The 24,415-nt window shown below is 40.7% G+C and overlaps 2 protein-coding genes and 1 pseudogene across 2 annotated transcripts in view; 2 read left to right on the forward strand and 1 right to left on the reverse strand.

Annotated features, from left to right (window-relative positions):
* Nucleotides 1–5,540, forward strand: part of TRIM21 (tripartite motif containing 21) — a 10,206-nt gene extending 4,666 nt beyond the window's left edge. Inside the window, exons 4-6 of the mRNA XM_006140909.3 lie at nt 1,105–1,127; nt 2,466–2,566; nt 4,463–5,540. Coding sequence (XP_006140971.1) covers nt 1,105–1,127; nt 2,466–2,566; nt 4,463–5,010 — 672 coding nt within the window. The 3' untranslated portion in view covers nt 5,011–5,540. The remainder of the gene's footprint in view (nt 1–1,104; nt 1,128–2,465; nt 2,567–4,462) is intronic.
* Nucleotides 5,541–14,743: 9,203 nt separating this feature from the next.
* LOC102485076 (olfactory receptor 52B4) lies at nt 14,744–15,719 on the reverse strand. Its single transcript, XM_006140910.3, has one exon. The coding sequence runs from the start codon at nt 15,711–15,713 to the stop codon at nt 14,769–14,771; it is 945 nt and encodes a 314-aa protein (XP_006140972.1). The 5' UTR covers nt 15,714–15,719; the 3' UTR covers nt 14,744–14,768.
* A 6,809-nt stretch (nt 15,720–22,528) lies between these two features.
* Nucleotides 22,529–24,020, forward strand: LOC102477496 (THUMP domain-containing protein 3 pseudogene; annotated as a pseudogene).
* Nucleotides 24,021–24,415: the final 395 nt, after the last annotated feature.

Here is a 24,415-nt window from a genome sequence, read left to right on the forward strand (position 1 = left end):
TAAAAAAATAAAATAAAATAAAATAAATAAATAAATAAATAAATAAATAAATCACCTTCCTTTTCTCTTGACACCACAGAGAGAGGTTGAGACACACAAACTGAGGATTCATGCAGAGTTTGTACAGCAGAAAAACTTCCTGGATGAAGAGGAACAGAGGCAGCTGCAGAAGCTAGATGAGAATGAAAAGGAACAGCTGAGAATCCTGGGAGAAATGGAGGCGGAGCTGGTCCAGCAGAGTCAGGCCCTGCAGGAGCTAATCTCAGAGGTGGAGCGTAGAAGTCGGGCCTCAGCCCTGGAGATGCTGCAGGTGAGATGAGAACAGAGGCTTCCCTCTGAGACACAAGGATCCAGAGATTTCTGGAGTTACCATTAGAGCCAAGGAAGCCTGGTACCTGCAATATTCTTCAACTAGAATTTGGACTCATGAGTGGTTTGCATTTAACTCACAGGAAGGTACAAATCTAGGAAGGGGTATTGCATTCAGCAGTTAACAGAAATGGACATTTCTGATAAGTGCCTACTCTAACACCTTCCAGATGCACAGCCTTGAAAACATTCCTTCATCTGAGAATCAGTTTCTTGTGTTAAACAGATAGAATTAATATTTTATCACACAGAATAGGTTCTGGGCATCCTAATTTGGCCATTTTCTCCCGTTGACTGTCTCTGGACTTCAGCGAGTCTGGGATATTTTCCCTTTTCTACCCTTCTCCCTTCCTTACCCTCTCCGTGGGAATCTGGTCTTTTTCCTTTGTTTTCTGAGTCAGATTCTTCAACGGATGACTCTTCTCTAGCTATAGATCACACACACACACACACACAACCACACTGGATTTCTGGTTACTGCACCAGCATCCACACATCCTTTCTGCTCAGGAAATCATCTTTTTTTTTTTTTTGGGGGGGGGAGAGTTCACTGGAGTTCTGGTTACTGCACCAGCATCCACACATCCTTTCTGCTCAGGAAATCATCTTTTTTTTTTTTTTTGCATCTTTTGAGCCTTGACCTAGAGGAGTAGAGCAGATCAGGACTCAGAGCCCAAAAGTGATAACACATACCCGCAGGTAATCAATTTCTCACTCTCTGTCTTTTCTCCCTAGGAGGTGGAAATTGTCCTGGAAAGGTAAGGGGAGATTCTATTTTTAGGGGGTGGGATAATAATATATACCTATGCAAGGAATTTTTGAGCTAGAAAAATGTGCACTGAAGTTTTTCCCATCTGCCTGCCTATTCTCAAAGCCCTAATACTCCATATAATATTTTCTGTTTCACATTTTATGTTTAAGTCTTTAATACATTTTGAGTTGATTTTTATATATGGTGAGAGATACACAGGTCTAGTTTAATTCTTCTGTATATAGATGTCCAGTTTTCCCAACACTATTAAAAAGATGTTATTTTCTCCAGTATTTGTTTGTAATATAATGAACAACAATTTGCTGTGTATTTCAGAGTAAATGAAAATTTTAATAGGGGCCAGTAAATGCTGTGATAGTTAAGTTAAGGCACTAGAATCCCACATGGTGAACCCCAGTTCGAGTCCCAGGCCCAGAAGCTTGAAATTCATGCCAGGCACATGTGCATATGTGCCCAAAATTCTGAAAAAAGAATATAGAGGGGATTATGGTGTGATCATTGCCCCTGGAGTGTGATTTCTTGCTTTTTGTCTCTCTGTCTCTCTCTGTTTCTCCAGTGAGCACATGTACCCTATAGCAAAAATCTCTACAAAAAAAGATTTGACTGTTCCCAACACAAAGTAATGGCAAGTCATTGAGATGATAGGTATACTAATTACTCTGATTTAATCATTGTACTTTGTATTCTTGTACTGAAATATAACATTATATCTCATAAATAAGTATAATTATTATATATCAATTAAAGAAAGAAAGATTTTTTTTTTCTGGTCTTAGCTAAATAAATAAACATCTTGGTTCTTGAATTGCCCAAAGTAATCAGACTAATGACATCTTCACACGGTAAAGCCCCAACAAATTCTGGGGAGTTCTGAGTCCTCAGCCTGAATTTAACCAGTACCAAACCTCCCAGAAAGAGGCATAGGAAGTTCTGAGTCCTCAGCCTGCTGAGTCTCCTTTGGTAAATGGAATTTAGCCAGTACCAAACCTCCCAGAAAGAGGCATAGGCCCACAGCATGGGTGAGACTCCTTGAGGTTCCACAGGAATGATTCAGTCTGTATCACATGCTTTGCCTTTTGACCTCAGGCTTGGTGAGGAGATACTGGCAGTCCACATGCTACAGAGACTCATGATCCAGGAACTCCCAGAGAGGAACTAAATCTTCCATTTTTTGCCTTACCCCTAGAGACCTGAACACAAGAGGTGTCTGTAAATTGTGTCAAATAAAATTATCAGAGCCCTCCGTTAAAAGGTCACAGTGTTACGGTTTGGGGTAGAAGATAGAAATGGGAGATGAGGGTCTCAAACTCTCTTCCCCCCGCAGGAGTGAGTCCTGGAACCTGAAGGAGCTGGACATCACCACCCCAGACCTGAGGAATGTGTGCCGTGCGCCAGGCCTGAAAAAGAGGCTGAGGACATGTGGAGGTGAGGCATGCCCTGGGCATTCTGGGACTGGAGCAGAGGGGATAATGAGGGTGCAAAGGGGAGAAAATGCAGCAGCAGGGAGGAGAAATGGTGAGCTGGAATCAATGGGACAGAGATAGAGACAGGGAAGGCTGTTTCCTCAAAGGTCAGGGCAAGAGCAGTCATGTCCTTACACAGTGGGGTTCAGGTCATCCTTCATCCTCACCCCGGAGTGTACATGAATGCCCCACCACATGCACAGGCTTACGGACTCCACCCATGCAAGGTTTCACCATTGTCCTCTCTCTGCAGTGCACATCACTCTGGATCCAGACACAGCCAATCCTTGGCTCCTCCTTTCACAGGATCGGAGACAAGTCAGGCTTGCAGACAGCCGGCAGAAGGTGCCTGAAAATGAAGAGAGATTTGATAGCTATCCCATGGTCCTGGGTGCCCAGCACTTCAGCTCTGGAAAGTTTTACTGGGAGGTGGATGTGACAGAAAAAGAAGCCTGGGACCTCGGTGTTTGTAGAGATTCTGTGCAGAGAAAGGGGCAGTTTTTACTGAGCCCCGAGAGTGGCTTCTGGACAATTTGGCTGTGGAATAAAAGTTGTGATGGTTAAGTTAAGGCACTGGAATCCCACATGGTGAACCTCAGTTCAAGTCCCAGGCCCAGAAGCTTGAAATTCATGCCAGGCACATGTGCATATGTGCCCAAAATTCTGAAAAAAGAATATAGAGGGGATTATGGTGTGATCATTGCCCCTGGAGTGTGATTTCTTGCTTTTTGTCTCTCTGTCTCTCTCTGTTTCTCCAGTGAGCACATGTACCCTATAGCAAAAATCTCTACAAAAAAAGATTTGACTGTTCCCAACACAAAGTAATGGCAAGTCATTGAGATGATAGGTATACTAATTACTCTGATTTAATCATTGTACTTTGTATTCTTGTACTGAAATATAACATTATATCTCATAAATAAGTATAATTATTATATATCAATTAAAGAAAGAAAGATTTTTTTTTTCTGGTCTTAGCTAAATAAATAAACATCTTGGTTCTTGAATTGCCCAAAGTAATCGGACTAATGACATCTTCACACGGTAAAGCCCCAACAAATTCTGGGAAGTTCTGAGTCCTCAGCCTGCTGAGTCTCCTTTGGTAAATGGAATTTAGCCAGTACCAAACCTCCCAGAAAGAGGCATAGGCCCACAGCATGGGTGAGACTCCTTGAGGTTCCACAGGAATGATTCAGTCTGTATCACATGCTTTGCCTTTTGACCTCAGGCTTGGTGAGGAGATACTGGCAGTCCACATGCTACAGAGACTCATGATCCAGGAACTCCCAGAGAGGAACTAAATCTTCCATTTTTTGCCTTACCCCTAGAGACCTGAACACAAGAGGTGTCTGTAAATTGTGTCAAATAAAATTATCAGAGCCCTCCGTTAAAAGGTCACAGTGTTACGGTTTGGGGTAGAAGATAGAAATGGGAGATGAGGGTCTCAAACTCTCTTCCCCCCGCAGGAGTGAGTCCTGGAACCTGAAGGAGCTGGACATCACCACCCCAGACCTGAGGAATGTGTGCCGTGCGCCAGGCCTGAAAAAGAGGCTGAGGACATGTGGAGGTGAGGCATGCCCTGGGCATTCTGGGACTGGAGCAGAGGGGATAATGAGGGTGCAAAGGGGAGAAAATGCAGCAGCAGGGAGGAGAAATGGTGAGCTGGAATCAATGGGACAGAGATAGAGACAGGGAAGGCTGTTTCCTCAAAGGTCAGGGCAAGAGCAGTCATGTCCTTACACAGTGGGGTTCAGGTCATCCTTCATCCTCACCCCGGAGTGTACATGAATGCCCCACCACATGCACAGGCTTACGGACTCCACCCATGCAAGGTTTCACCATTGTCCTCTCTCTGCAGTGCACATCACTCTGGATCCAGACACAGCCAATCCTTGGCTCCTCCTTTCACAGGATCGGAGACAAGTCAGGCTTGCAGACAGCCGGCAGAAGGTGCCTGAAAATGAAGAGAGATTTGATAGCTATCCCATGGTCCTGGGTGCCCAGCACTTCAGCTCTGGAAAGTTTTACTGGGAGGTGGATGTGACAGAAAAAGAAGCCTGGGACCTCGGTGTTTGTAGAGATTCTGTGCAGAGAAAGGGGCAGTTTTTACTGAGCCCCGAGAGTGGCTTCTGGACAATTTGGCTGTGGAATAAAAAAAATTATGAGGCTGGCACCAACCCTCAGACCCCTCTCCACCTTCAGGTGCCTCCATGCCAAGTTGGAATTTTCTTGGACTATGAGGCTGGCACCGTTTCCTTCTATAATATCACTGACCATTGGTCCCACATCTATACCTTCTCTGAATGTGCCTTCACTGGACCTTTGCGGCCCTTCTTCAATCCTGGTTTCAATGATGAAGGAGGAAATTCAGCCCCTCTGACCCTCTGTCCACTGAAGATGGGATAGTAGGATCCACTGACTTGATAGCTCTCTCTGGACATCGCCATCTCTCCCAGTTGGTAACCCACGGACGCTGCTCTTTTTCCCATGAACTCTGAACCTCTTTTGTCTCAGTGTCCGAGTAACCAGGCTTTAGCAGAAAGGTCACAGAAAGTCATCGTCAAGTGACATTCAGGATCATTTTTTCTACAGATTGCTTTAGGATTCCTTTCTATGAAACAGACTTCTTTTTGGCCCAAATGTGTCTGGATCAGCCAAAAACAAGTTTCTGCCTTCTACATGTGACTTAAGTTTGTTTTCTCTTCATCTCTAGGTTGTTGCCTTTGTTTAGATCTCTGTTATGTCTTGCATGGGTTGTATGGTTTGCAAAAGGGCTTCCTAAAGAAATTCTCCCTCAATCTATCCCATACAGTCCTTTGTTCCTAAAACCTGAAACACTTGACAATTGTTTTTTTAGAGGTTTTTGCTATAGGGCACATGCGCTTGCCAGAGAGACAGCGAGAAATCACCCCCTGGGGGGATGACCATGCCACAATCTCTTCTCCTCCATTCTCCTCCTGGGATCTTGGGCATTCACCCACACGCATCCGGCGTGAGTTTTAAGCCACTGGATCCAGGACGTGAACCGCAGTCGACTAGGTGGGAGTCCAGCAACATAGCCATTACACTTACTGCTGGTGCCAAACACTTGACAATTTTGAATGTGAATAATATTGTTATGTCTTTATCATCACACATGTTGTTCCTGCCTTCTCTGTCCTCCCCTCTTCCACATCTGGAATATTCGGTCTTGGACTACCAGGTCCAGATTAAGTGTCTGTTCTGTAACTTCCCATCATGGCCACTGTGTTGATCATCATATGAGGTCTGATCACCACTCCTGAGGATGTTGAAAGACAAATCTCTCTGGACCCCTACATCTCTGACCCTCACTGACCTCAGATGCTGTCTATCCATGTTCTTAGTAGGTTGACCCATGCCGTCATCAAAGTGCTTGGACTCACTGTCCAAGGTAGGTCAGGGCGGGGTTTTTCTGGCTTTCAGAACAAACACTCTGCTTGGGACATCTAATTTTAACATCATTCTTTTCTGAAAGGCTTCCTTCTTGGACAAATTGTTCTGACTTTTCCAAAAGAGTAAATGTAGTCTACACTAACGGCTAGCAGATAGAGGGTGTGTATCAAGTGGAGGTAACCACATCCCCAATTATGAGAAAGGGGTTTTGATTCTGGAGATATGTGTGACCATGAGCATATGTTCCATATTAGCAGGAAAAGCCATTAAGAGCTAGGAAAAAAGAACCCAGTTTATCTTCCAGAAATTCCCACTGCAGAAGATGAAGTATCCTGTCAGCCAAGGTAGGGGAGACTGTAGAACACAGCAGCAAAGACAGATAGTGAAATGTAGGTTTCATCACTTCTCATCTGTGTGACCAGGCTACCTCCTTTCAAACTCCTGCTCCCAGTACTGCATCTCCTGTGTGAGTGGTTTGGTAGTGGAAAACAGTATGAAAGGGTAAGAAAAGAAATCCAAACAAAAGAATCATACCATCTAAGTCCCTCTAACAAGCCCTCTCAAACATCTGCAGCTCAGACCTGTCTTCAGAACCAGGGGTCTTGGGATTAGAAGATGGAGAGAAGAGCAGGCATTGTACCAGGGCTAAATGCTGTGTCCCTAGGAAGAGAAGGGCCCAGGCATCTGGCAGCTTCTGATCTCACAGATCCAGAAGGGTGAGGGGTGGTCTCTAGATTCAGAAGTAAGGAATGGGACTTGATCTAGAGTGTATTCATAAGTAGATTGTGGTGACTTCTCTCTCTTGCCTTTTCTCAAACCCAGGTAGCCCTCATTGTTTCACTTCTTCCCTCGATTCTCTCTAATAGAAGAAATTATTTCTCCAGTTCTTACCCCTTTCCTTCCATCTAGATTCAGACCCCTCAGACCTGGATGAGCTGATCACCCCACTCAAAGGTACACACACTCTTTGTTCTCAACCCACCTTGTTCTTGGCCTCCCATTTGACCCAGATCTCTGGTGGCTGTCAAGTCCCCTACTCCCCAAGGGGGGAAAGTCAGAGCTGGAAGCCTGTGAAACTGGTCTTCCTGGGTCACCTGTGGGAATTGTTAATTTTGGTGAGGGATGCTGGAGGGGAGGGTTAAGGTGTAGAAGGGGCTGGAGGGAGTCAGAGGCTGCCAGGGCAAGTGGGAATCACTGCAGCATTGCTACACTGAGTGCTTCATTGTAGATGAAATTTTCACCCTGCCAGTTTCTAAAGCCCATGGATCATGGCTAAGACTTTCCCCAACCACATCCTGATCACAATAGAATTGATTAAAGAGCATTTTAGATACTATTAAAGATTCAGAATGTGGCCACATTCTTTCTCAGCCTTGGGAAGTGTCTAAAAGAGGAAAGTGTTCAGTACATGCTCTGTGCCAGGCCCTGAAGGTGAAGGGCCCACAACCTTCTCCAGGATTCTTTGTAGAAACATCCCCAACACAAGGCAACAGCAGCCACATGAGGAGCTACTTCCATTTTATGAATAGAAGGAAACCTAAGTTCTGTGATAACCTCAGAGAAGGGTGTGGCGCTCGAGCTTGATGGGCATTCCCTGTACTTAGCACAGTGCCAGAGACACAGCAGGTTCTCAGGAAATAGTTGGTTAGCATGTGTACTGCGAATGCAGCTGAAAATTTCACCTGGATTGTTGATAGGAGAGTATCATACTTCCTATGTCTCTAGAAGTGACTGATACAAAAAACTGACCCAAAAAGGCATTTGCTATTGTGTTTACAAGGTATAGTGATTGTTCCCTTCCTCCTTGCTTTTGCACTCGGAAAGAGCTCAAGTTTCTTTGGAAATTCAAGAGGAATTGGGAATTCCAAGAGGGAGCCCCCAGAGTGCCATACTGGTTTTCTTGATACCTAGAATATCAGGGGTCTTCAAAAAGTTCATGGAAATGCACAGTGAAAAAACCTGTTTATGCATTTTTCCCCAACAAAATAAATTCATACTTTAATACCATTTTCCACAAACTTTTTGAAGTCCTTTTATATGTTTGGCTCTTTTGATTTTTTTATTAACATAAATATGCATTCCAAAAAGTTCATAATGTACAGATTCTTTTTGTTAAAAACTGAATATACACTTGAGGTACGATCCATATTCAGAACCAGAACAATTACCAGTACCCCAAAAGATTCAAATGAGCTCCCATTTTGTCAAAACCTGCAAGGATAATCACTATCGTCACATTTACAGCACAAATTTATTTTGGTATTTTGAATCCTATGTAAATGGAATTAAACAGTTCCTATTTTTTTAGAGGTTTTTTCCTTCTGTTATAGGGTGTGTGCACTTACCAGAGAGAGAGACAGAGACAGTGAAAGGGAAAGTGAGAAATCCCCTTCAAGGGGGATGGCCATGCCACAATCCCTTCTCTGTTCTCCTCCTAGGATACTGAGCACGCAGCTGGCATGATTTTCAAGCCACCAAGTCTAGGACTCAAACCGTGGTCTATCATGTGGGAGTCCAATGACATAACCGCTACACCATTTGCTAGCCCCAATTTCTATTCTTTTATGCTTGACTTCAATTAAGCTTCATAATGTTCATAGCTCAACAGTATTCATTTAAGATTTATTCTTATTATTTCTTGTCATCGTAATTCATTCATTCTCATTGCTATTTCAGATTTTGTTGTTAATTATACTACAGTTTTTTCTATTGTTATTGACAATCGAAAATATAAGTAATATTTGTTTCATAAATATATATGTATTAAAATATAAATGTTATAAAATATAGAATTGGCTATTATACCACCTTCAAGGTCATAGCGAATATTGGCATTCAGAGCTTCTTTGAGATCTTACAAAATGCATTCCCACAGAAGAAACATAACCCGATAGTTGTGATTCCACATATATCCTAAATGCAATGAATATGGCTATTGTGTATCTTTTGCTGAATATTTGTGTGTTTGTGTGTGTGTGTGTGTGTGTGTGTATGTGTTCTATATGTACATTTTGGGTAATACATATCAAAGAGTATAATTGTTTTGGTCTCATTCTTTAAAATGAGTTTTCATTTGAGAGAAAACGTTGAAGTGACTTTATTTTAATCAAAGCCTACAGAAGACCATACTGGTTACTTGAGCCTTACATCTCCTCTTCACCCATGTGTTTTTATTCAACATATCTTCTACCTGTGACATCATAATCACCAACTTTGTGGAGAGGTAAAGAAAAAGTCGTCCTCTTAGTCTTTCCAAAGAAGACACAGTGATATGGTTCTAGAAACAGAGGGAAAGGGAGTTTATAAATGTTTGCAACTACCTTAATTTTGCAAGATTTATTTGCTAAATATATAAATGGGTGGAAAGCTGATATTTCCAATTATCATGATTTTCAGTTCTTTGTTGTAGACTCATCTGAATTTAGAAGATTATTTAGGTGGCTTGAAAAATCACACTGGGCAAGTGTACATGCATGTCCAAAATCCCAAGAGATTAGAGGGGAATGGATTGCAGATAGCATGGCCATCCCCCATGGGGGTCAGGAGTTCCCTCACTTTTTCTCTCTCTGGCAAGTGCACATGCCCTATGTGGGGGTGAGGGGAACTGGGTAAAAGACTTAAATGTAAGAGGATCAGCAGGAGTTGTGGCAGTTAAGGTGCTGGATACCACATGGAAGACTCTGAAGTTCAAATCCCAGACCTGATGTCTTAGAAAGCCCACCAGGTACGTGTGTGTGTGTGTGTGTGTGTGTGTGTGTGTGTCCAAAATTCCAAGAGAGAAATGGAGAGATTGCAGCATGGCTATTGCCCCAGGAGATGATTTCTCTCTTTCTTTCCCTATCACTCTCTGTCTCTGTTTTTTCTCTCTCTGGCAAGTACATGTCCCCTATGGCAAAACCTTAAAAAATAAAAAGACTTAAACATAAGACCTGAAACCATGAAACACCTAGTAGAAAACATTGCAAAAAGCTCCTTGATACTGATATTGACAATGATGTTTTTGATATAATGCCAAAAGCACAAGCGGCAAAAGCAAAAATTAAAGAGTATTACATCAAATCAGAAACTTCTGCACAGCAATGGAAACAATCAACTAAATGAAAAGGCAACTTACAGAATGGAAGGAAATATTCACAAACCATAAATCCGATAATATCAAGTCATGCAAGAGGCACTTTATGCATATTTTATTTAATCTAACAACAATAAAATAAAAGTAATTATCTGCAATTTAAGAAAAGGACCACTTATTTTCTACATCTAAAAGTGACTGTCTTAATTATAAAATTCCATATTTATATACCTGTTTTCATGCTTTATAAATTTTTAAAAGAGAAAGCAAATGATCAATTCTTCCAAATGAATTATTTCAGTGGTTGTAGGCTTATCAATCTAAATGGGAGATAAAATGATCTTTTAATGTATCAACTTGGTTAGAATATAGACCCCCAGTTATCAAACTCGTCTAAATATTGGTGGGAAGGTATTCTGTAGATGTGAAAAATCCATAATTATTCAACTTTAAGTAAAGGATAGTATCTTATGTAATCTGAAAGCTTTAGCTGGTAGCCAAACATTCCGGCCTGCCCTTTGTAACTGCCTGTCCTATGAATATAGGACTTACCTTGCCACCCCTCACAATCATGTAAATTAATTTCTTGTAATAAGCTTCTTTTTTTTTTTTTTTTGGTAGAGATTTTTGCCTTAGGATTTATGTGCTCACCAGAGAGAGAAAGAGAGACAGTGATAGTGAGAGGGAAAGTGAGAAATCACCCCTCAGGGGGATAGCCATGTCACAATCCCTTCTCTTCATCCTCCTCCGAGGTTCTTGGGCACACACACACACACATGTGCCCAGCATGAGTTTCAAGCCACTGGGTCCAGGACTCAAACTGCAGTCAGCCATGTGAGAATCCAGCGATGTAACTATTACACTATCTATGCTAAGTTTCTTAATATATACCTACTATTGTTTCTGCTTCTTCAGTTGACTCCTGATTGATATGAAGGTCTGACTGAAGTAATAACATCACTTGGTGACAACACACACTTTTTTAGTTAAATTTTAAGATTTAGGGACAAGCAGCATAATGGCTATGTCACTGGACTCGCATCTTGTCAACCGCGGTTCAAGTCCCAGTCCCGGTGGCTTAAACTTACTTCAGGCATGTGTGTGTGCATGCCTAAATTCCCAAGAGGAGAATGGAGGAACAGGGATTGTGGCATGGGGGATTGTGGCATGGCCAACCCCCCTGGGGGGGTGACTTCTTGCTTTCTGCCTCTCTGTCTTTCTCTGTCTTTCTGGCAAGTGCATGCACTCTATAGCAAAAAAACTCTCAAAAAAATTGATTATAACAATGAAGCACTACACCTGAATCACTATTGAGTGTGAGCCTAGCTTTGTGTGATCCCTGATTCATTTTCTAAAATAGAATCTCATGGTTTATATGTCACCTAGTATCACAAAGATATACATGAGGATCAAGGCCAGAACCCAAAGCCTTCGAATCATTCAGTCCATTAGATTGAACTCTGTTTTCATATAAATTATGCATATATAATTCCAGTAAAATAATCATCTTTTTTTTTTTAATCTTAGAGTACATATACACACAGAGGGGAGAGAGAGAATCCTCCAGTAGGGCCTCATTGCAATCTTTTTTTCCTCCAATTCTCCATCCTATCAGGAGCCTGGGCACAAAAACAGCCCAATATGTTTTTCAAGTTTCTGGAGCCAGTACTCACACTCTGGTTGACCAAGTGGGATCTGGCTTCCTTTGTGTAACCTTCAACTACTGTGCCATACGGGCCAACCCTGAATCTTAATTCTTAACAACAAAATCAAAACAGAATCACAGATTGTCCATAGCACATCGGCTAATCATTTCATGAAAACTTAGATACTATACAAGGAAGTCAGAGACTTTGAAAACAATTTATTGATTCAAAAAAAAAAAAAAAAAGAGTTGTGTCTATCTTAACACAGCACAGAAAGAAGTCCTATTTTAGAAAGATAAAAAGAAGGACCTAGGTCATGAATCCTCAGGTAAGATGACAACATTACAGAGTTAAATCAAGATAAATTGTCACATTCAAGCAGTGCCCTGATTGATAAACTGGAAGATGAACATAGAATATAGAAGTGCAAATGGGGGTGTACTGGGGAATGGTTGACTTATACATTCCAAACTCCTGGTGAAACATAAAAAACAAAAATCAGGGTAGATTATAAAATCAGGTTTTCTGCTTCTCTCCATTTCTGCCTTGGTGTTAACCAATGCTAACAGTGATTTGCTCTCTTTAGTTTATATGCTGTTGGCAGGAAACTCAAAGCGATGTAAACTTAAGTAATTTCTTGAGTTTTTTGTTTGTTTATTTTTTGTTTTTTGTGTGTGTTTTTTTGTTTTTTGGGGGTTTTTTGTTTTGAATTTTTTTTTTTTGATTTTTTTTTTTTTTGAGAGAGAGGTTTCTTTTGCTATAGGGTGCATGCATTTGCTGGATAGACAGAGAGACAGAGAGACAGAAAGTGAGAAATCACCCCCCATGGGAGATGACCAAGCCACAATCCCTTCTCTTCCATTCTTCTCTCAGGATCTTGGGCACGGACACACACACACACGTCCAGCATGGGTTTTAAGTCACCAAGTCCGGGACTCAAACGGCTGTCTGCTATATGGTGATCTGGTGACATAACCATTAAATCATCTGCTGGTCCCAATAATTTTATTTCTAAAATTTTGAATACCTTGCCATATCAGGTTACCTGTGAGATATGCATCATGCAGATGGCACACTCCCCTTGGTCTCCAGCAAAAAGATCAAGTAGTAGAGATTTCATAGTATCTCAGCTTTTATCCTCATCATTAACAAATGATCCGGGCACACCCCTACTTGTCACATAAAATGAAGGGAGACTCAACCAGCACTAATTTTAGTTTTGTTTTAATATTATCCTTTAAAATTTCCGTAAAGACTGCTGACATTCCTGAACTCCTTTGATTCAACAAGTTTCTTTGGAACTAAGAGAGGCAGACAGAAATTGCTATACCAGAATTTTAAAGATAAAGAAAGTAAAACATGAGGGGAAGAAAAGATTTAAGACATACCTGTTGCTTAATATATGTCATATATATATTCAAAATTCTGCTAATTTTTTTTTTACTTAATTCTACCACAGTCCTGAGATGAAAATATAATCAGGACATAGTCACAACATTTTTTATTGAAAGTCACACTGGGCATGTGCGCATGCATGCCCAAAATCCTGAGAGAAGAATGAAGGAGAGGAGATTGCACAGTGGTCATCCCCCCAAGGGGTGATTTCTCACTTTCCCTCTCACTGTCTCTATCTCTCTGGAAAATGCACGTGACCAATGAAGGGGGGAAAAAACTTTAAAAACAAGCTTTTAATTATGGTGTCTCCCCATATGTAACTCAAAAAAAATGTATTTTTTTGGTATAGGTATTTATATTTTGAGCTAAGAGGTATCAAATGCACAATATACTTTCCCCACTTAGGCAATAGCCATGAAAAAAAATGTATTTTTAAAAGGCATCAGTCCTGGGAACCAGCAGTTAGCGTAATGGCTGTGTCGCTGGACTCCCACATAGTCGACCGCGGTTCACGTCCCAGACCCGGGGGGTTAAAACTCACGCTGGGCGCGTGTGCGTGCATGCCCGAGATCCCGAGAGGAGAATGGAGGAGAAGGGATTGCGGCGTGACCATCCCTTCTTGGGGGTTCTCACTTTCTGTCTCTATGTCTCTCTCTCTGTCTGTCTGGCGAGCGCACACGCCCTATAGCAAAAACCTCTCCAAAATAAATAAATAAAATAAAAATAAATTACATCAAATGTATTTATATGATTATATTAATGCGGGGTCTAAGTATTTTAAATGCAATGCCCTGGGTGAGTTTATTGTAGATTAAGTTTTATTGTTTTAATTTGATTACCTTGGTTTTGATATCACTCTTTTTCTGGTACCCTAAGCATGTGCTAAGAAGAATCTCCAAGAGAATAAGTAATTGCCCAAGGTCAAACATCATTATCAATGAGGCCAAGATTCAAACCTAATGTTTATGCTCTTTTCCTTTTTTCCTCCCTTAACAACTATTTGTTTAATTTTATTTATTATTATTATTGTTTTAATTTGCTATAGGGCATGTGTGTTCACCAGAGAGAGACACAAAGAGGAGAGAAAGTGAGAAAGCAAGCAGCCAGGTCCAGGACTCAAACCGCAATCAGCCACATAGGAGTCCAGCACTTTCACCACCTTGCTACCTGCCAGTCCCCTTATACTCTTTTCTAAGACTATTCTCAAGGTCACATGGCAATCTGACTTGCAAAGTAATGATAGGTCACTTTGTTCACAGTCCATGGAATTCTTAATTTATGTCTGTACAATATAGGGGGGAAAATGGAAGCTTCGGGCCAAGCCCAAGGCAGTGGTTTGGGCACTGTACAGAGGAAGCCAGATCCCACATGGTCAACTGGGATTCAATTCCCAGCCCTCTCAAGCTGGGCAAGTGCCCATGTGCTTTAGGCTCCTGATGGAATAGAGAATTGGAAGAAAAATGATTACAGTATGATCAGGCCCCATTTAGAATGACATTTCTCTCTCTCTCTCTCTCTCTCTCTCTTGCACACACACATACATGTACTTTATCATGTATAAAAATAAATTTTGAAAAATCCAAAAAAGTGGAAGCCCTATATTGGTAAACATACCACCTGACTGGTCAGACTCATCATTATTTCCACTGTGAAGACAAAGCACTGAGCACTCGCTCTCGAATCTGCTTGGTCTTAATTCCATAAATAATAGGATTCAACATGGGAGGGGCCAAAATGCAGACATTGGCCAGTAAAATGTGAGTATGGAGAGGCACATGATGCCCAAATCTCTGGGTAATTATGGTAAAAATGCCAGGCAAGTAGAACATGGAAATGACCCCAAGGTGGGAGCCACATGTACCCAAAGCCTTTTGTCGAGCTCCTCGGGAGCGGAGGTGGAAGACTGCATAGAGAATGAGGCTGTAGGAAACTAAAATGAACAAGGCATCGAGCACTACTGTAGAGAGAAGAACAGATAACCCATACCAAACATTGACACGAACATCAGCACAAGCAAACTTGGCCACAGCCATGTGCTCACAGAAGGTGTGTGGCAGCAGATTGCTATGGCAAAAAGGTAGTCGCTTCACCAGAAACACATCAGGGAGTATCACACAGAAGCTCCTCAGGACCACAGCCACGCCTATCCTTAGGATTACTGCATGACTGAGAACTGTGCTATAGTGCAGAGGATTACAGATGGCCACATAGCGGTCAAATGCCATTGCCAACAGAATTCCTGACTCAGCGATGAAAGTGGCATGGATGAAGAAGATCTGGGTGACGCAGCCATCAAGGGAGATTGCTCCAGCATGAAACCAGAATATGGCCAGAGCCTTGGGCACAGTGGTAGTGGACAGGATGAGGTCAGCCATAGCCAGCATGCAGACAAAGAGGTACATGGGTTCATGGAGGCTGCGTTCAGTGATGATGACAAAGATGAGGAGACTATTTCCAAGGAAGGCAACAAGGTAGGAAACAAAGAAGGGAAGAGAGATCCATGTGTGCTGGTCTTCCAGGCCAGGGATGCCCAGCAGAATAAAGAGTGAGTGGCTGGTACCAGTGTAGTTGAAGGTTGCCATGCCCAGGACAGGTCACCTCTGTGTTGGTATGCAGAATTTCACAGTCAGACCTCTTCTGTCTTCCCCAAAAGCTGACTGAGGTAGGAGTAAGAGAGGAGGGAATAGATCAGATTTCATTGGACAGAGCAGTGGAAAGTTTTTTGGTCAGGAAGTCAGGAGATGTGGGTTAAAATTTCTTGCCATTTTATTCACTAGCTATGTGATTTCAATAAAATTACTTTCCTTCTCTGGGTTTCTTTTATGATCTTAAAATTAAAATTGACAAAAGGATAGATTAGATTGTCCTGTTCTAAAATCCATAAATCTTAGTCTCAGTTTGTTATAAATAGTTAAGAGCTATAGGGAGCCAGCCAGTGACATGGTGCTGAAGGTAAATGGATCTCATATAGCCAACAGCACAATTTTGAGTCCCAGATCCAGCGACTTGAGAAACACAACAGTCACGTACATGTACATGCATGCCCAAAATCCTGACAGGATAATGGAGGAGAAGGAATTGTGGTGTGGTCATCCCTCCTGGGGGATTTTCTCTCTTCCCACCCCAAACAAAAGCATGTACCCTATGCAAACTAAAAAAAAATTTTTTTTAAAGTTAAGAGCTGTGAATAACAAACATCCAGCTTCTACTTTAACCACCAGAAGGTGACATGCATCTCAAAAGCAAAATAGTAACTGGTCTGCCTATCAACTTAACAAACCTTACTGAGCAACTACAATGTGCCAAGCATGGCTTGAAGACCTATTTGCAGGAGAGACAGACAATTAAGAAAACTAACCATCAATATAATTGGGACAGTGTAGAGGAGAAGTTAAGGGTAGAGAACTGTGGAAATGGAAACATGTAGACTGTAGTTCAGAAAAACCTTTCTAAAGATGCCAGCCTGAGTTGAACCTTGAAGAATAAGTAAGAGTTTGCCAAGTAAAGAACTGTGAGGAGGGGAAAACTTGAATAAAGTCATAGAGATATGAAAGGACATGAGATTTGGAGGAAAATTGTAATGATTCAGGGTTAAAAGCTAAGAGAATATAGCCAAAAAAAATGGCATAAAATAAAGCTGGGGAGTGAGGTGGGGACCAGATCATTGAGGGCTTTGGTACTACTCTTAGGACTTTAGAACTTACGTGGAAATAGTAAGAACCACTGAAGTATTTGTAGTGAAAGAACGGCATGGTAAGATTTGCATTTTAAGTAGCTCTTAGGTCACTGGCCTCCGACGTAGTTGACTATGGTTCAAGTTCCAGACCCGGTGACTTAAAACTTACAGCGAATATATGTGCATGCATGCCCAAGATACCAAGAGGAGAATAGAGAAGGGATTGCAGCATGGCCATCCCCCTGGGGGGTGATTTCTCACTTTCTGTCTCTCCAGCGAGCACATGGTCTTACAGCAAAAATCTCTCTTAAAAAAAAAAAATGTGGAGAAGAGAAGGGGGGGGGGAAGGCAAGAATAGGTTTAGAGGGCTGCAGTGCTGAGGGCTTTATGTGCACTAGCTCAGTCACCACAGTCTGATGGGACTGTAGCCATTACCCCTCTCTTACTGATAGGGGGAGCCAATAGAATCTAAAAGTTTAAGTAGACCCAACCCTGCCCGAGGTCGTCTGGCCAGCAAATGGCACAGCTGGAACGGGCTCCCTGCCCCACACTCTGATCACTTTGTGACTGCCCTGCTCAACCTTGCTCCCATTTATCAGCTAATGTGATTCCTAACTCCTAGTTCAAAGAGAAAAACAGTTATCTCTTGTTAATTGCCTCAATCTCACCTTCACGTTGTCTCCTACAAATTTTTATTCAAATTGTTTCTCCTTCTTCCTCCTGTTCCAGGTTAAACCCTACATCCATGTACTCACCCCAGTCCTCTCTTTAGGTACTTCTCCCCAGTAATCCATCACTTTCTAGTAATTTCAACCTCTTCCTCTACTGGTTCTTTCTCTTTCCTGTGTAAATGTGTTCAGATGTTCAGATGTCTCAACTCCCCTTCACCTCAGTTTCACAAAAGGGCGTATGTGTTCTCTCTTTATCTGCCCTCTTATCTCTCTTAATCATCACCAATTGACCTTTTATTTATAACCCCAACTTGTCTCTAAAGCTTCCTTCTCTAAAATATTTTTTATTCATAGTCTCCAATTTATGTTATGGATACTTCTTAACTTTGTAATACAACTGTTAAATACCTACTGAGTGTTGGATATATTTATTACTTCTAATCCTAACACGAAACCCATGAAATTAAAATCATCACTACTTTATACATGAAGAAACTGACAGTCAGGTAAGTAATTTTTCTTTTTTTTTTAAATGTCTTATTTAAATTTGTTTACATTCATTCCCTGTACATCATTACAGCATACAAAATGAGATTTTCCATCCAGAGTACACTGTATATTGTCTCAATCAAGCACATCAACATACATGTTATTGTCAACAAATAATTTTCCATTTCTTGTTTCCTGTATGTTTTGCTTTTTTTTCCCCCATCCTTGATTCCCTATCCTTACCCTCAGCCATCTCCCACTCTCTTCCCACATTATCTCTGGTATCTATGTTTACTTTCTATACTGTTTCCCCCCCCCATTTTTTATTGAATTACTAAAGATCTTAATTAATCTAAATATTTTCATAGCAAACACAGCTGATATATACATTTCCATGAACACAAGTCTAACTTTAGGCATCCTATAAAGTAGTACCTAGCTGGGGCTATATATCTTACTGTGGTCATCGAATGGATTTTTCTTTTTTCTGAAACTTTTCTCTTTTTTTTTAACTTGATTTACTGTCTCTGGGTCTACAATTGCCTTCCATTCTTTTCCCACCCACATTGTATTGATCACACAATTTCTTAAATAATCTAACTACTTTCAATGGTAAGTTCATATGGTACTATTAAGAAAACCAGTTTTAACTTAAATCATAGAAATGCTAAGGAACTTTTCTTAAAGCCAGGAAACAGGTTAGGATTCTGTTCAAATGGTAGGTGCATGAACCTATCAGTCTCATGTACTTTATTTTCTGTTCTGGTTCCATTTTTCCTATTAAATTCTGGGATATGATATTCAACTCCAGACTTGTCCCTATGGTTAAGCTGGCCACTTTCTTAGTTTTTGAACTCTTCTTTCCATGTGTCTGTATTTAATTTTCCTGATATAGCACACCCTTGAGAACTTCTTAGAGATTTGGTCTGGTGCTGATAAATTCTTTCAGGTTTTGTTTATCTGAGAATGTTCTTGTCTTTTTTTCCCACATGAAAGATAATCTTGCCAGGTACAGTATTCTTGGCTGAAATTGTTTTTCTCTTAACACTTTGAATATATTTTCCCATTCTTTCTGCGCCCGCATTGTTTCCGATGAGAGATCTGCTGTTAGCCTGATGGGATGTCTTTTGTAGGTAACTTGATGTTTTTCTCTTGCCAATCTTAGTATCTTGTCTTTGTCAGTGTTTTTTTTTTTTTTTTCCAAAGTAAAACAACTTGTTAGTAGCTAACCCAATATTTGAAGTCAAGGCTATCTAGGGTCTAAACATCCATTCATATTTTTAACCTCCCTTTTGCTACATAGATGACATAACCCACCTTTATCGAACAGCCACCCCACTCTCTTCCAATTCTATTTATGTCATATGAAAGTCAATGTAATATAGGAAACATGATATGGGCTTTTGGGTCAGATCTACTTGAGTTCAATTATAGCTCCACCAGCTAAAATTCTACACAGACACACTCACACACACACAGCTTCCATTCAGATGCATATTTTTATACATATTCATTCATACCAGCACACATATTCACTCACACATCACAATTTATATTTTGTTTTATTATAGTTGTCGTTGCTGCTGTTTGAAGCAGGGTTTTAAAATGTCCTTATCTTTCTGCCTCAACCAACTGAGTAGCTGGAACTACAGCCTTATGCACCTTACCCAGCTACCTACCTTTTTAAGATGAGTGGAAAATCAAACCCCCCATGTGGTCTCAGCCTGCTAAATAACAGTGTCTACCGGCACCAGCATATGATACCACAGCTAAACCACACGTCACAAAATTTGTTGAAGATTTATATAGTTCACACAGATAGCTATGACACTTCACACATACATACTTTCAAATTTTCCCACATGTAAGTACCCTCACAAATTCCCACATAGTCATTAATTATCTAGTCAGACTCACTGTCACCAGATAACTTATGACTCATCTAAGTTGTACACTTGTCTTTCTCTATTCAGCACTCTGATTCTCATTAAATCAGCTTCCTCCAGGAGGTGGAGATTCAAGTAGATATTGTTCTCATACCCATTCCTCCAGCCTCACAGCCTCTTTGACATGCCAGAAGAGAAGACTCTCACAGTCTTCTCACAGAAATTTGGTTCATAGGGCAACACCCGTACTTCACCAGTTCCACCCTTGAACTGTTCAATGTTGAGTCAGCTGGTTAGGACTTCATTCCAAAGATTATCAAACTAAAGCCTGTGGGCCAATTTTGCCTGCCATCTGCTTCTGTATATAAAGTTTCATTGGAACATGACCATCCCATTTAAAGGTTTTCATATTGTATATGGCTGCAATTGTGGAATAGTTGAGTAGACCACTTATAAAACCTAAAATATTTACTCTGACCTTTTTTAAAAAATTTCCTAACCACTGCTTTACAATAATCTTGTCATGTAACTTACTATTTTTTTATTAATTAGTTTGTCTTATACATTCAATCACTGTACATCACAACAGCTTGTAAAATGAATTTTCCCAGCATAAATACACAGCACACGTAACTTAATATTTATAAGAGCCCAGAAAAATTTTCCTGAAAGTCACAGAGGAAATTAGTTAAGGAAGTTTAAAACCAAGTTCTCTTGCTTCTCATTCCACTGTTATTTCCACTATGCCACAAAGCATCTGCAGAAACATTTTGGTCTGCTTTTCTGACTCTGCTCTTAAGGGATTGAGGATTCCAAATACAACCTGTATGGGACACCAAGTAATTAAGGCAATTCGTCATTGTTTCCCATGTCTCTCATCAATAAACTCAAGGTCCCCTTCACATATTCAATAAAATCTCCCAGTTCACGTCCATGGGCAAAAGGGGCCCACAGGAGCATCAGGCTATGCTGATCAGTACTAACCTACATATCTTCTCACTCCAACTGCTGATCACAGCCATCAAGAGCTGCCAAATGGAGACATGCCCCTGACTTGATCTCAGGGTGTCCTCACAACCAGCAGGCTGTGCACAGTGACCAGTAGAGTAGGAACTGCAAGACAAATTATCCTTTCTCTTGAGTATCTTCAGGGACCACAAGCTTATCCATGTGACTTTCTTCTCCTCTGGGATCTCTTCTACTGCCAGAGACAAAACTGTAAAGCCTTCAACTCTTTCTCTACAAGGGTGCTGGGAGCCCAGCATGGAAAGCATGCTTGAAAGGCTCTGTGAACTCAGAAGAAATTTGGTGGGAAAGAAGTTTTAGAGGGGAAAGAGCAGGGCAAAGGGTTAGAGACCTGCAGCAAGGCCTCAAACATTCTCTATATCATCCTCTTCAACTTTGACTTCCAGAAGGCACAGAAGCACTGTAGGAGTTAGAATCTCTTAAGTATTTATTTAGTCAATCATCACAAATTCAATCAATGTAAATTAAGTACAATTTTTTTTGAGAGGTTTTCGCTATAGGGCGTGTGCGCTCACCAGACAGACAGAGAGAGACATAGAGACAGAAAGCGAGAAATCACCCCCCAGGGGGGATGGTCACGCCATAATCCCTTCTCCTCCATTCTCCTCTCGGGATCTTGGGCACGCACACACACACACCTCGCGTGAGTTCTAAGCCACTAGGTCCGGGACGCAAACCGCGGTCAACTACGTGGGAGTCCAGCAACATAGTCATTACGCTAACTGCTGGTTCCCGTACAATGTTGACAGTACCAGAATAAAATGTCGAACAAAATCAGGATCATGAAAAATGTATTTATATTGTTAAGTCTATAGAACAAATATTTTGATTGTATAATTGGATGAAATATTTTCACTGATAATCCACACTTTTCTCTCTCCTATTTATGGATTTTTATTTTGTTCAGATCATACAATACATAATCATGTTCTTTTTGTCTGATTTTATAACATAGGAATTTTCCATGATAATAAATAAATTTTGTAAACCATACAGCTTCTTCATAATTTTTTTCACATTAGGAAACTCTGTTGTTTTTTCATAAAAAAGAAATCGTATTATGTGTATTTAAGGTATACAACATGATGTTATAAGACACATATAGGTAGTAAAACAGTTACTGTGGTGAAGCAAAGTAATATATACATCCTCCCACAGTTACTTTCTTGTTGTTTTTGTGGCAAGAGCAGCTGAAATCTACTTATAAACAAGAAAACTAAATATAGTACAATTTTATTACCGTGTAATATCTCTAATATAGCTGCATTTGTCTCCAATCTAGTACAATGCCACACATATGGTTAGTACTCTATAAATATTTCTTATAAAAAGAGACTAAATATTTGCATTGGTTTTTGTGGCTGAATAGTATTCCATGGAATACATGAGTCACATTTTTTTAATATACTCCTATGTTTTTGGGTATTTGGGTTGACTTCATGTCCTAACAGTTGTAAATAATGCTGCAATAAACATAGATGTGCAAGTGTTTTTCCAACTGAAGGTTTTCCTGTCCTCTGAGTAGATACCTAAGTGTGGAATTACCCAAGCATGCTGCACTCACAGAGTGCTAGAGCCAGAAGGGTCTGCTCTGGTGATCCGTGACCAGTGACCAGGACTGTGTTGGGAATCTTAGAAGTACTGCCAACATGTCAGATATGGAAGCAACTAACCAACTTCTGGATGTGAACCTTCATGAGAATCAGAAGTCTGTACAAGTGACAGAAAGTGGCCTCAACAGTGAATGCGAGCATCTTCAAGTTGCTATCGGGGCCACTGTACCTACTGGCTTTGAGCAGACAGCTGCAGATGAAGTGAGAGGAAAATCGGGGTCATCACATAAAATCAGCAAAGACTAGGGCAAGATATATTTTGAGTTTCAGTGGAAAGTCTGGCTCAGGTTCATTGTCTGAGATCAGTTGATAACTTATTTGTGGTTGTTCAGGAGTTTAAAGATTACCAATTCAAAAAAATAAAGGAAAAAGTTTTAAAGGATTTCGAAGACTTGGCTGGTAAACTCCTATGGTCAGACCCTCTAAAAGTATGGAAAATTAATACCAGTTTCAAGAAAAAAAAAAGCACAAGATAAATTGGAATTCAAGGAAAGGAAAAACTGAACATGGGCAAGGAGACAAACTAGATGAGAGGGATGTTAAAAAAGAATTTACTAACAATGCTTTAGATTCACATATTTTGGACTACTATGAAAACCCAGCCATCAAAAAATAGGTGTCAACATTAGTAGGTGATGACTTGGCATCTTGCAAAGATGAGGCTGATGAAAACACAAAAGAAGAAACAGAGCCTCAAGTGTTAAAATTTAGAGTCACATGCAATGGGGCATGAGAGAAACACTGTTTTACCTCATATGAGGTTGCAAGAGATTTTGGGGGTGCTGTTCAAGATGACTTTAAGTGGAAGATTAGTATGACCAATTTGATGTAGAGGTTCTCTTAAATATCCATGATAATGAAGTCATTGTGGATATTGCTTTGACTGAAGGGAGTCTCCACCGAAGAAATATCACTCATTTTGGACCCACAACCTTCATGTCAATTCTTGCCTATGGGATGCTCAGACTCTATTCCTCAACCTACTGATATAATCGTTGATCCAATGTGTGGAATGGGTCAATACCAATAGAGGGTGCTACACAATGGTCTGTTACCATATTGGTGGTGATGATAATCCATTGGCTGTGAATTAAGCACCAAATAGCATTTCATCTTTATTGACTAAGAGTCAGTTTTAAAAAGGCAAACCCTCCTGGGGCTTGCCCATAGACACTGTTCACTAGGATATCTGCAATCTACCATTGAGAAATGGCTCTGTGGATATTATTATAATAAATATGCCATTTGGAAAAAGGCTGGGCTCCAAAAGGAGAAACCAGAACCTTTATCCAGCTTGCCTACGAGAGATGAGCTGTGTCTGTAGACCTGGAACAGGCCAAGCTGTCCTACTTACTCGAGACAAGAAATGCTTTACCAAGGCATTATCTGAAATAGGACATGTATGGCGAAAGGTGCATACAGTCTGGGTGAACGTAGGGGGTCTTCATGGGAAGTTTATCTTCTGGAACACACACCTCAAGCTTTTGCTTGTCCTTCAGAAGATGGAGGAAGAGGAACTCCTTGGTAATGGAAAGAGTAAAGATTAGTATCTGTACTTGTTAATACTGGAAATGTAAGCATAAAGAACTTGCTTTTAGCAAAGAGCTGAGCAATATTAGTATTGTTCTTAAAATGCTTTAAGATGCCTAGTGAAAAGCCTACTAACATGCTTTGGAATTTGAGCTTAGAAATATTTTATTTACCGTCTGTTTTCTATTGTGGCAAGTAAAACACTACACTGGCCTCAAGAAAAGGCCAAGAGTATAACCACAGCATCTTAGGTCACATCTATTGCCTTCGGAGCTTTGCTGTTATGTTGCTCAAGGTTTCTTTACTTCAACCTCAAAAAGATGAAGCTTTATTATTTTCTGTGCAGTTTTTGTCCCATGACAAGATGAACCTCACAAGACCTACAGGAAAGTT

Source organism: Tupaia chinensis, unplaced genomic scaffold, assembly GCF_000334495.1.
Source record: "Tupaia chinensis unplaced genomic scaffold, TupChi_1.0 Scaffold000047_1, whole genome shotgun sequence".
NCBI lineage: Eukaryota > Metazoa > Chordata > Mammalia > Scandentia > Tupaiidae > Tupaia > Tupaia belangeri.

Coding starts and splice junctions, on each gene's coding strand:
- LOC102485076 (XM_006140910.3), bottom strand. CDS start 15,713: ATGGCAACCTTCAACTACACTGGTACCAGCCACTCACTCTTTATTCTG.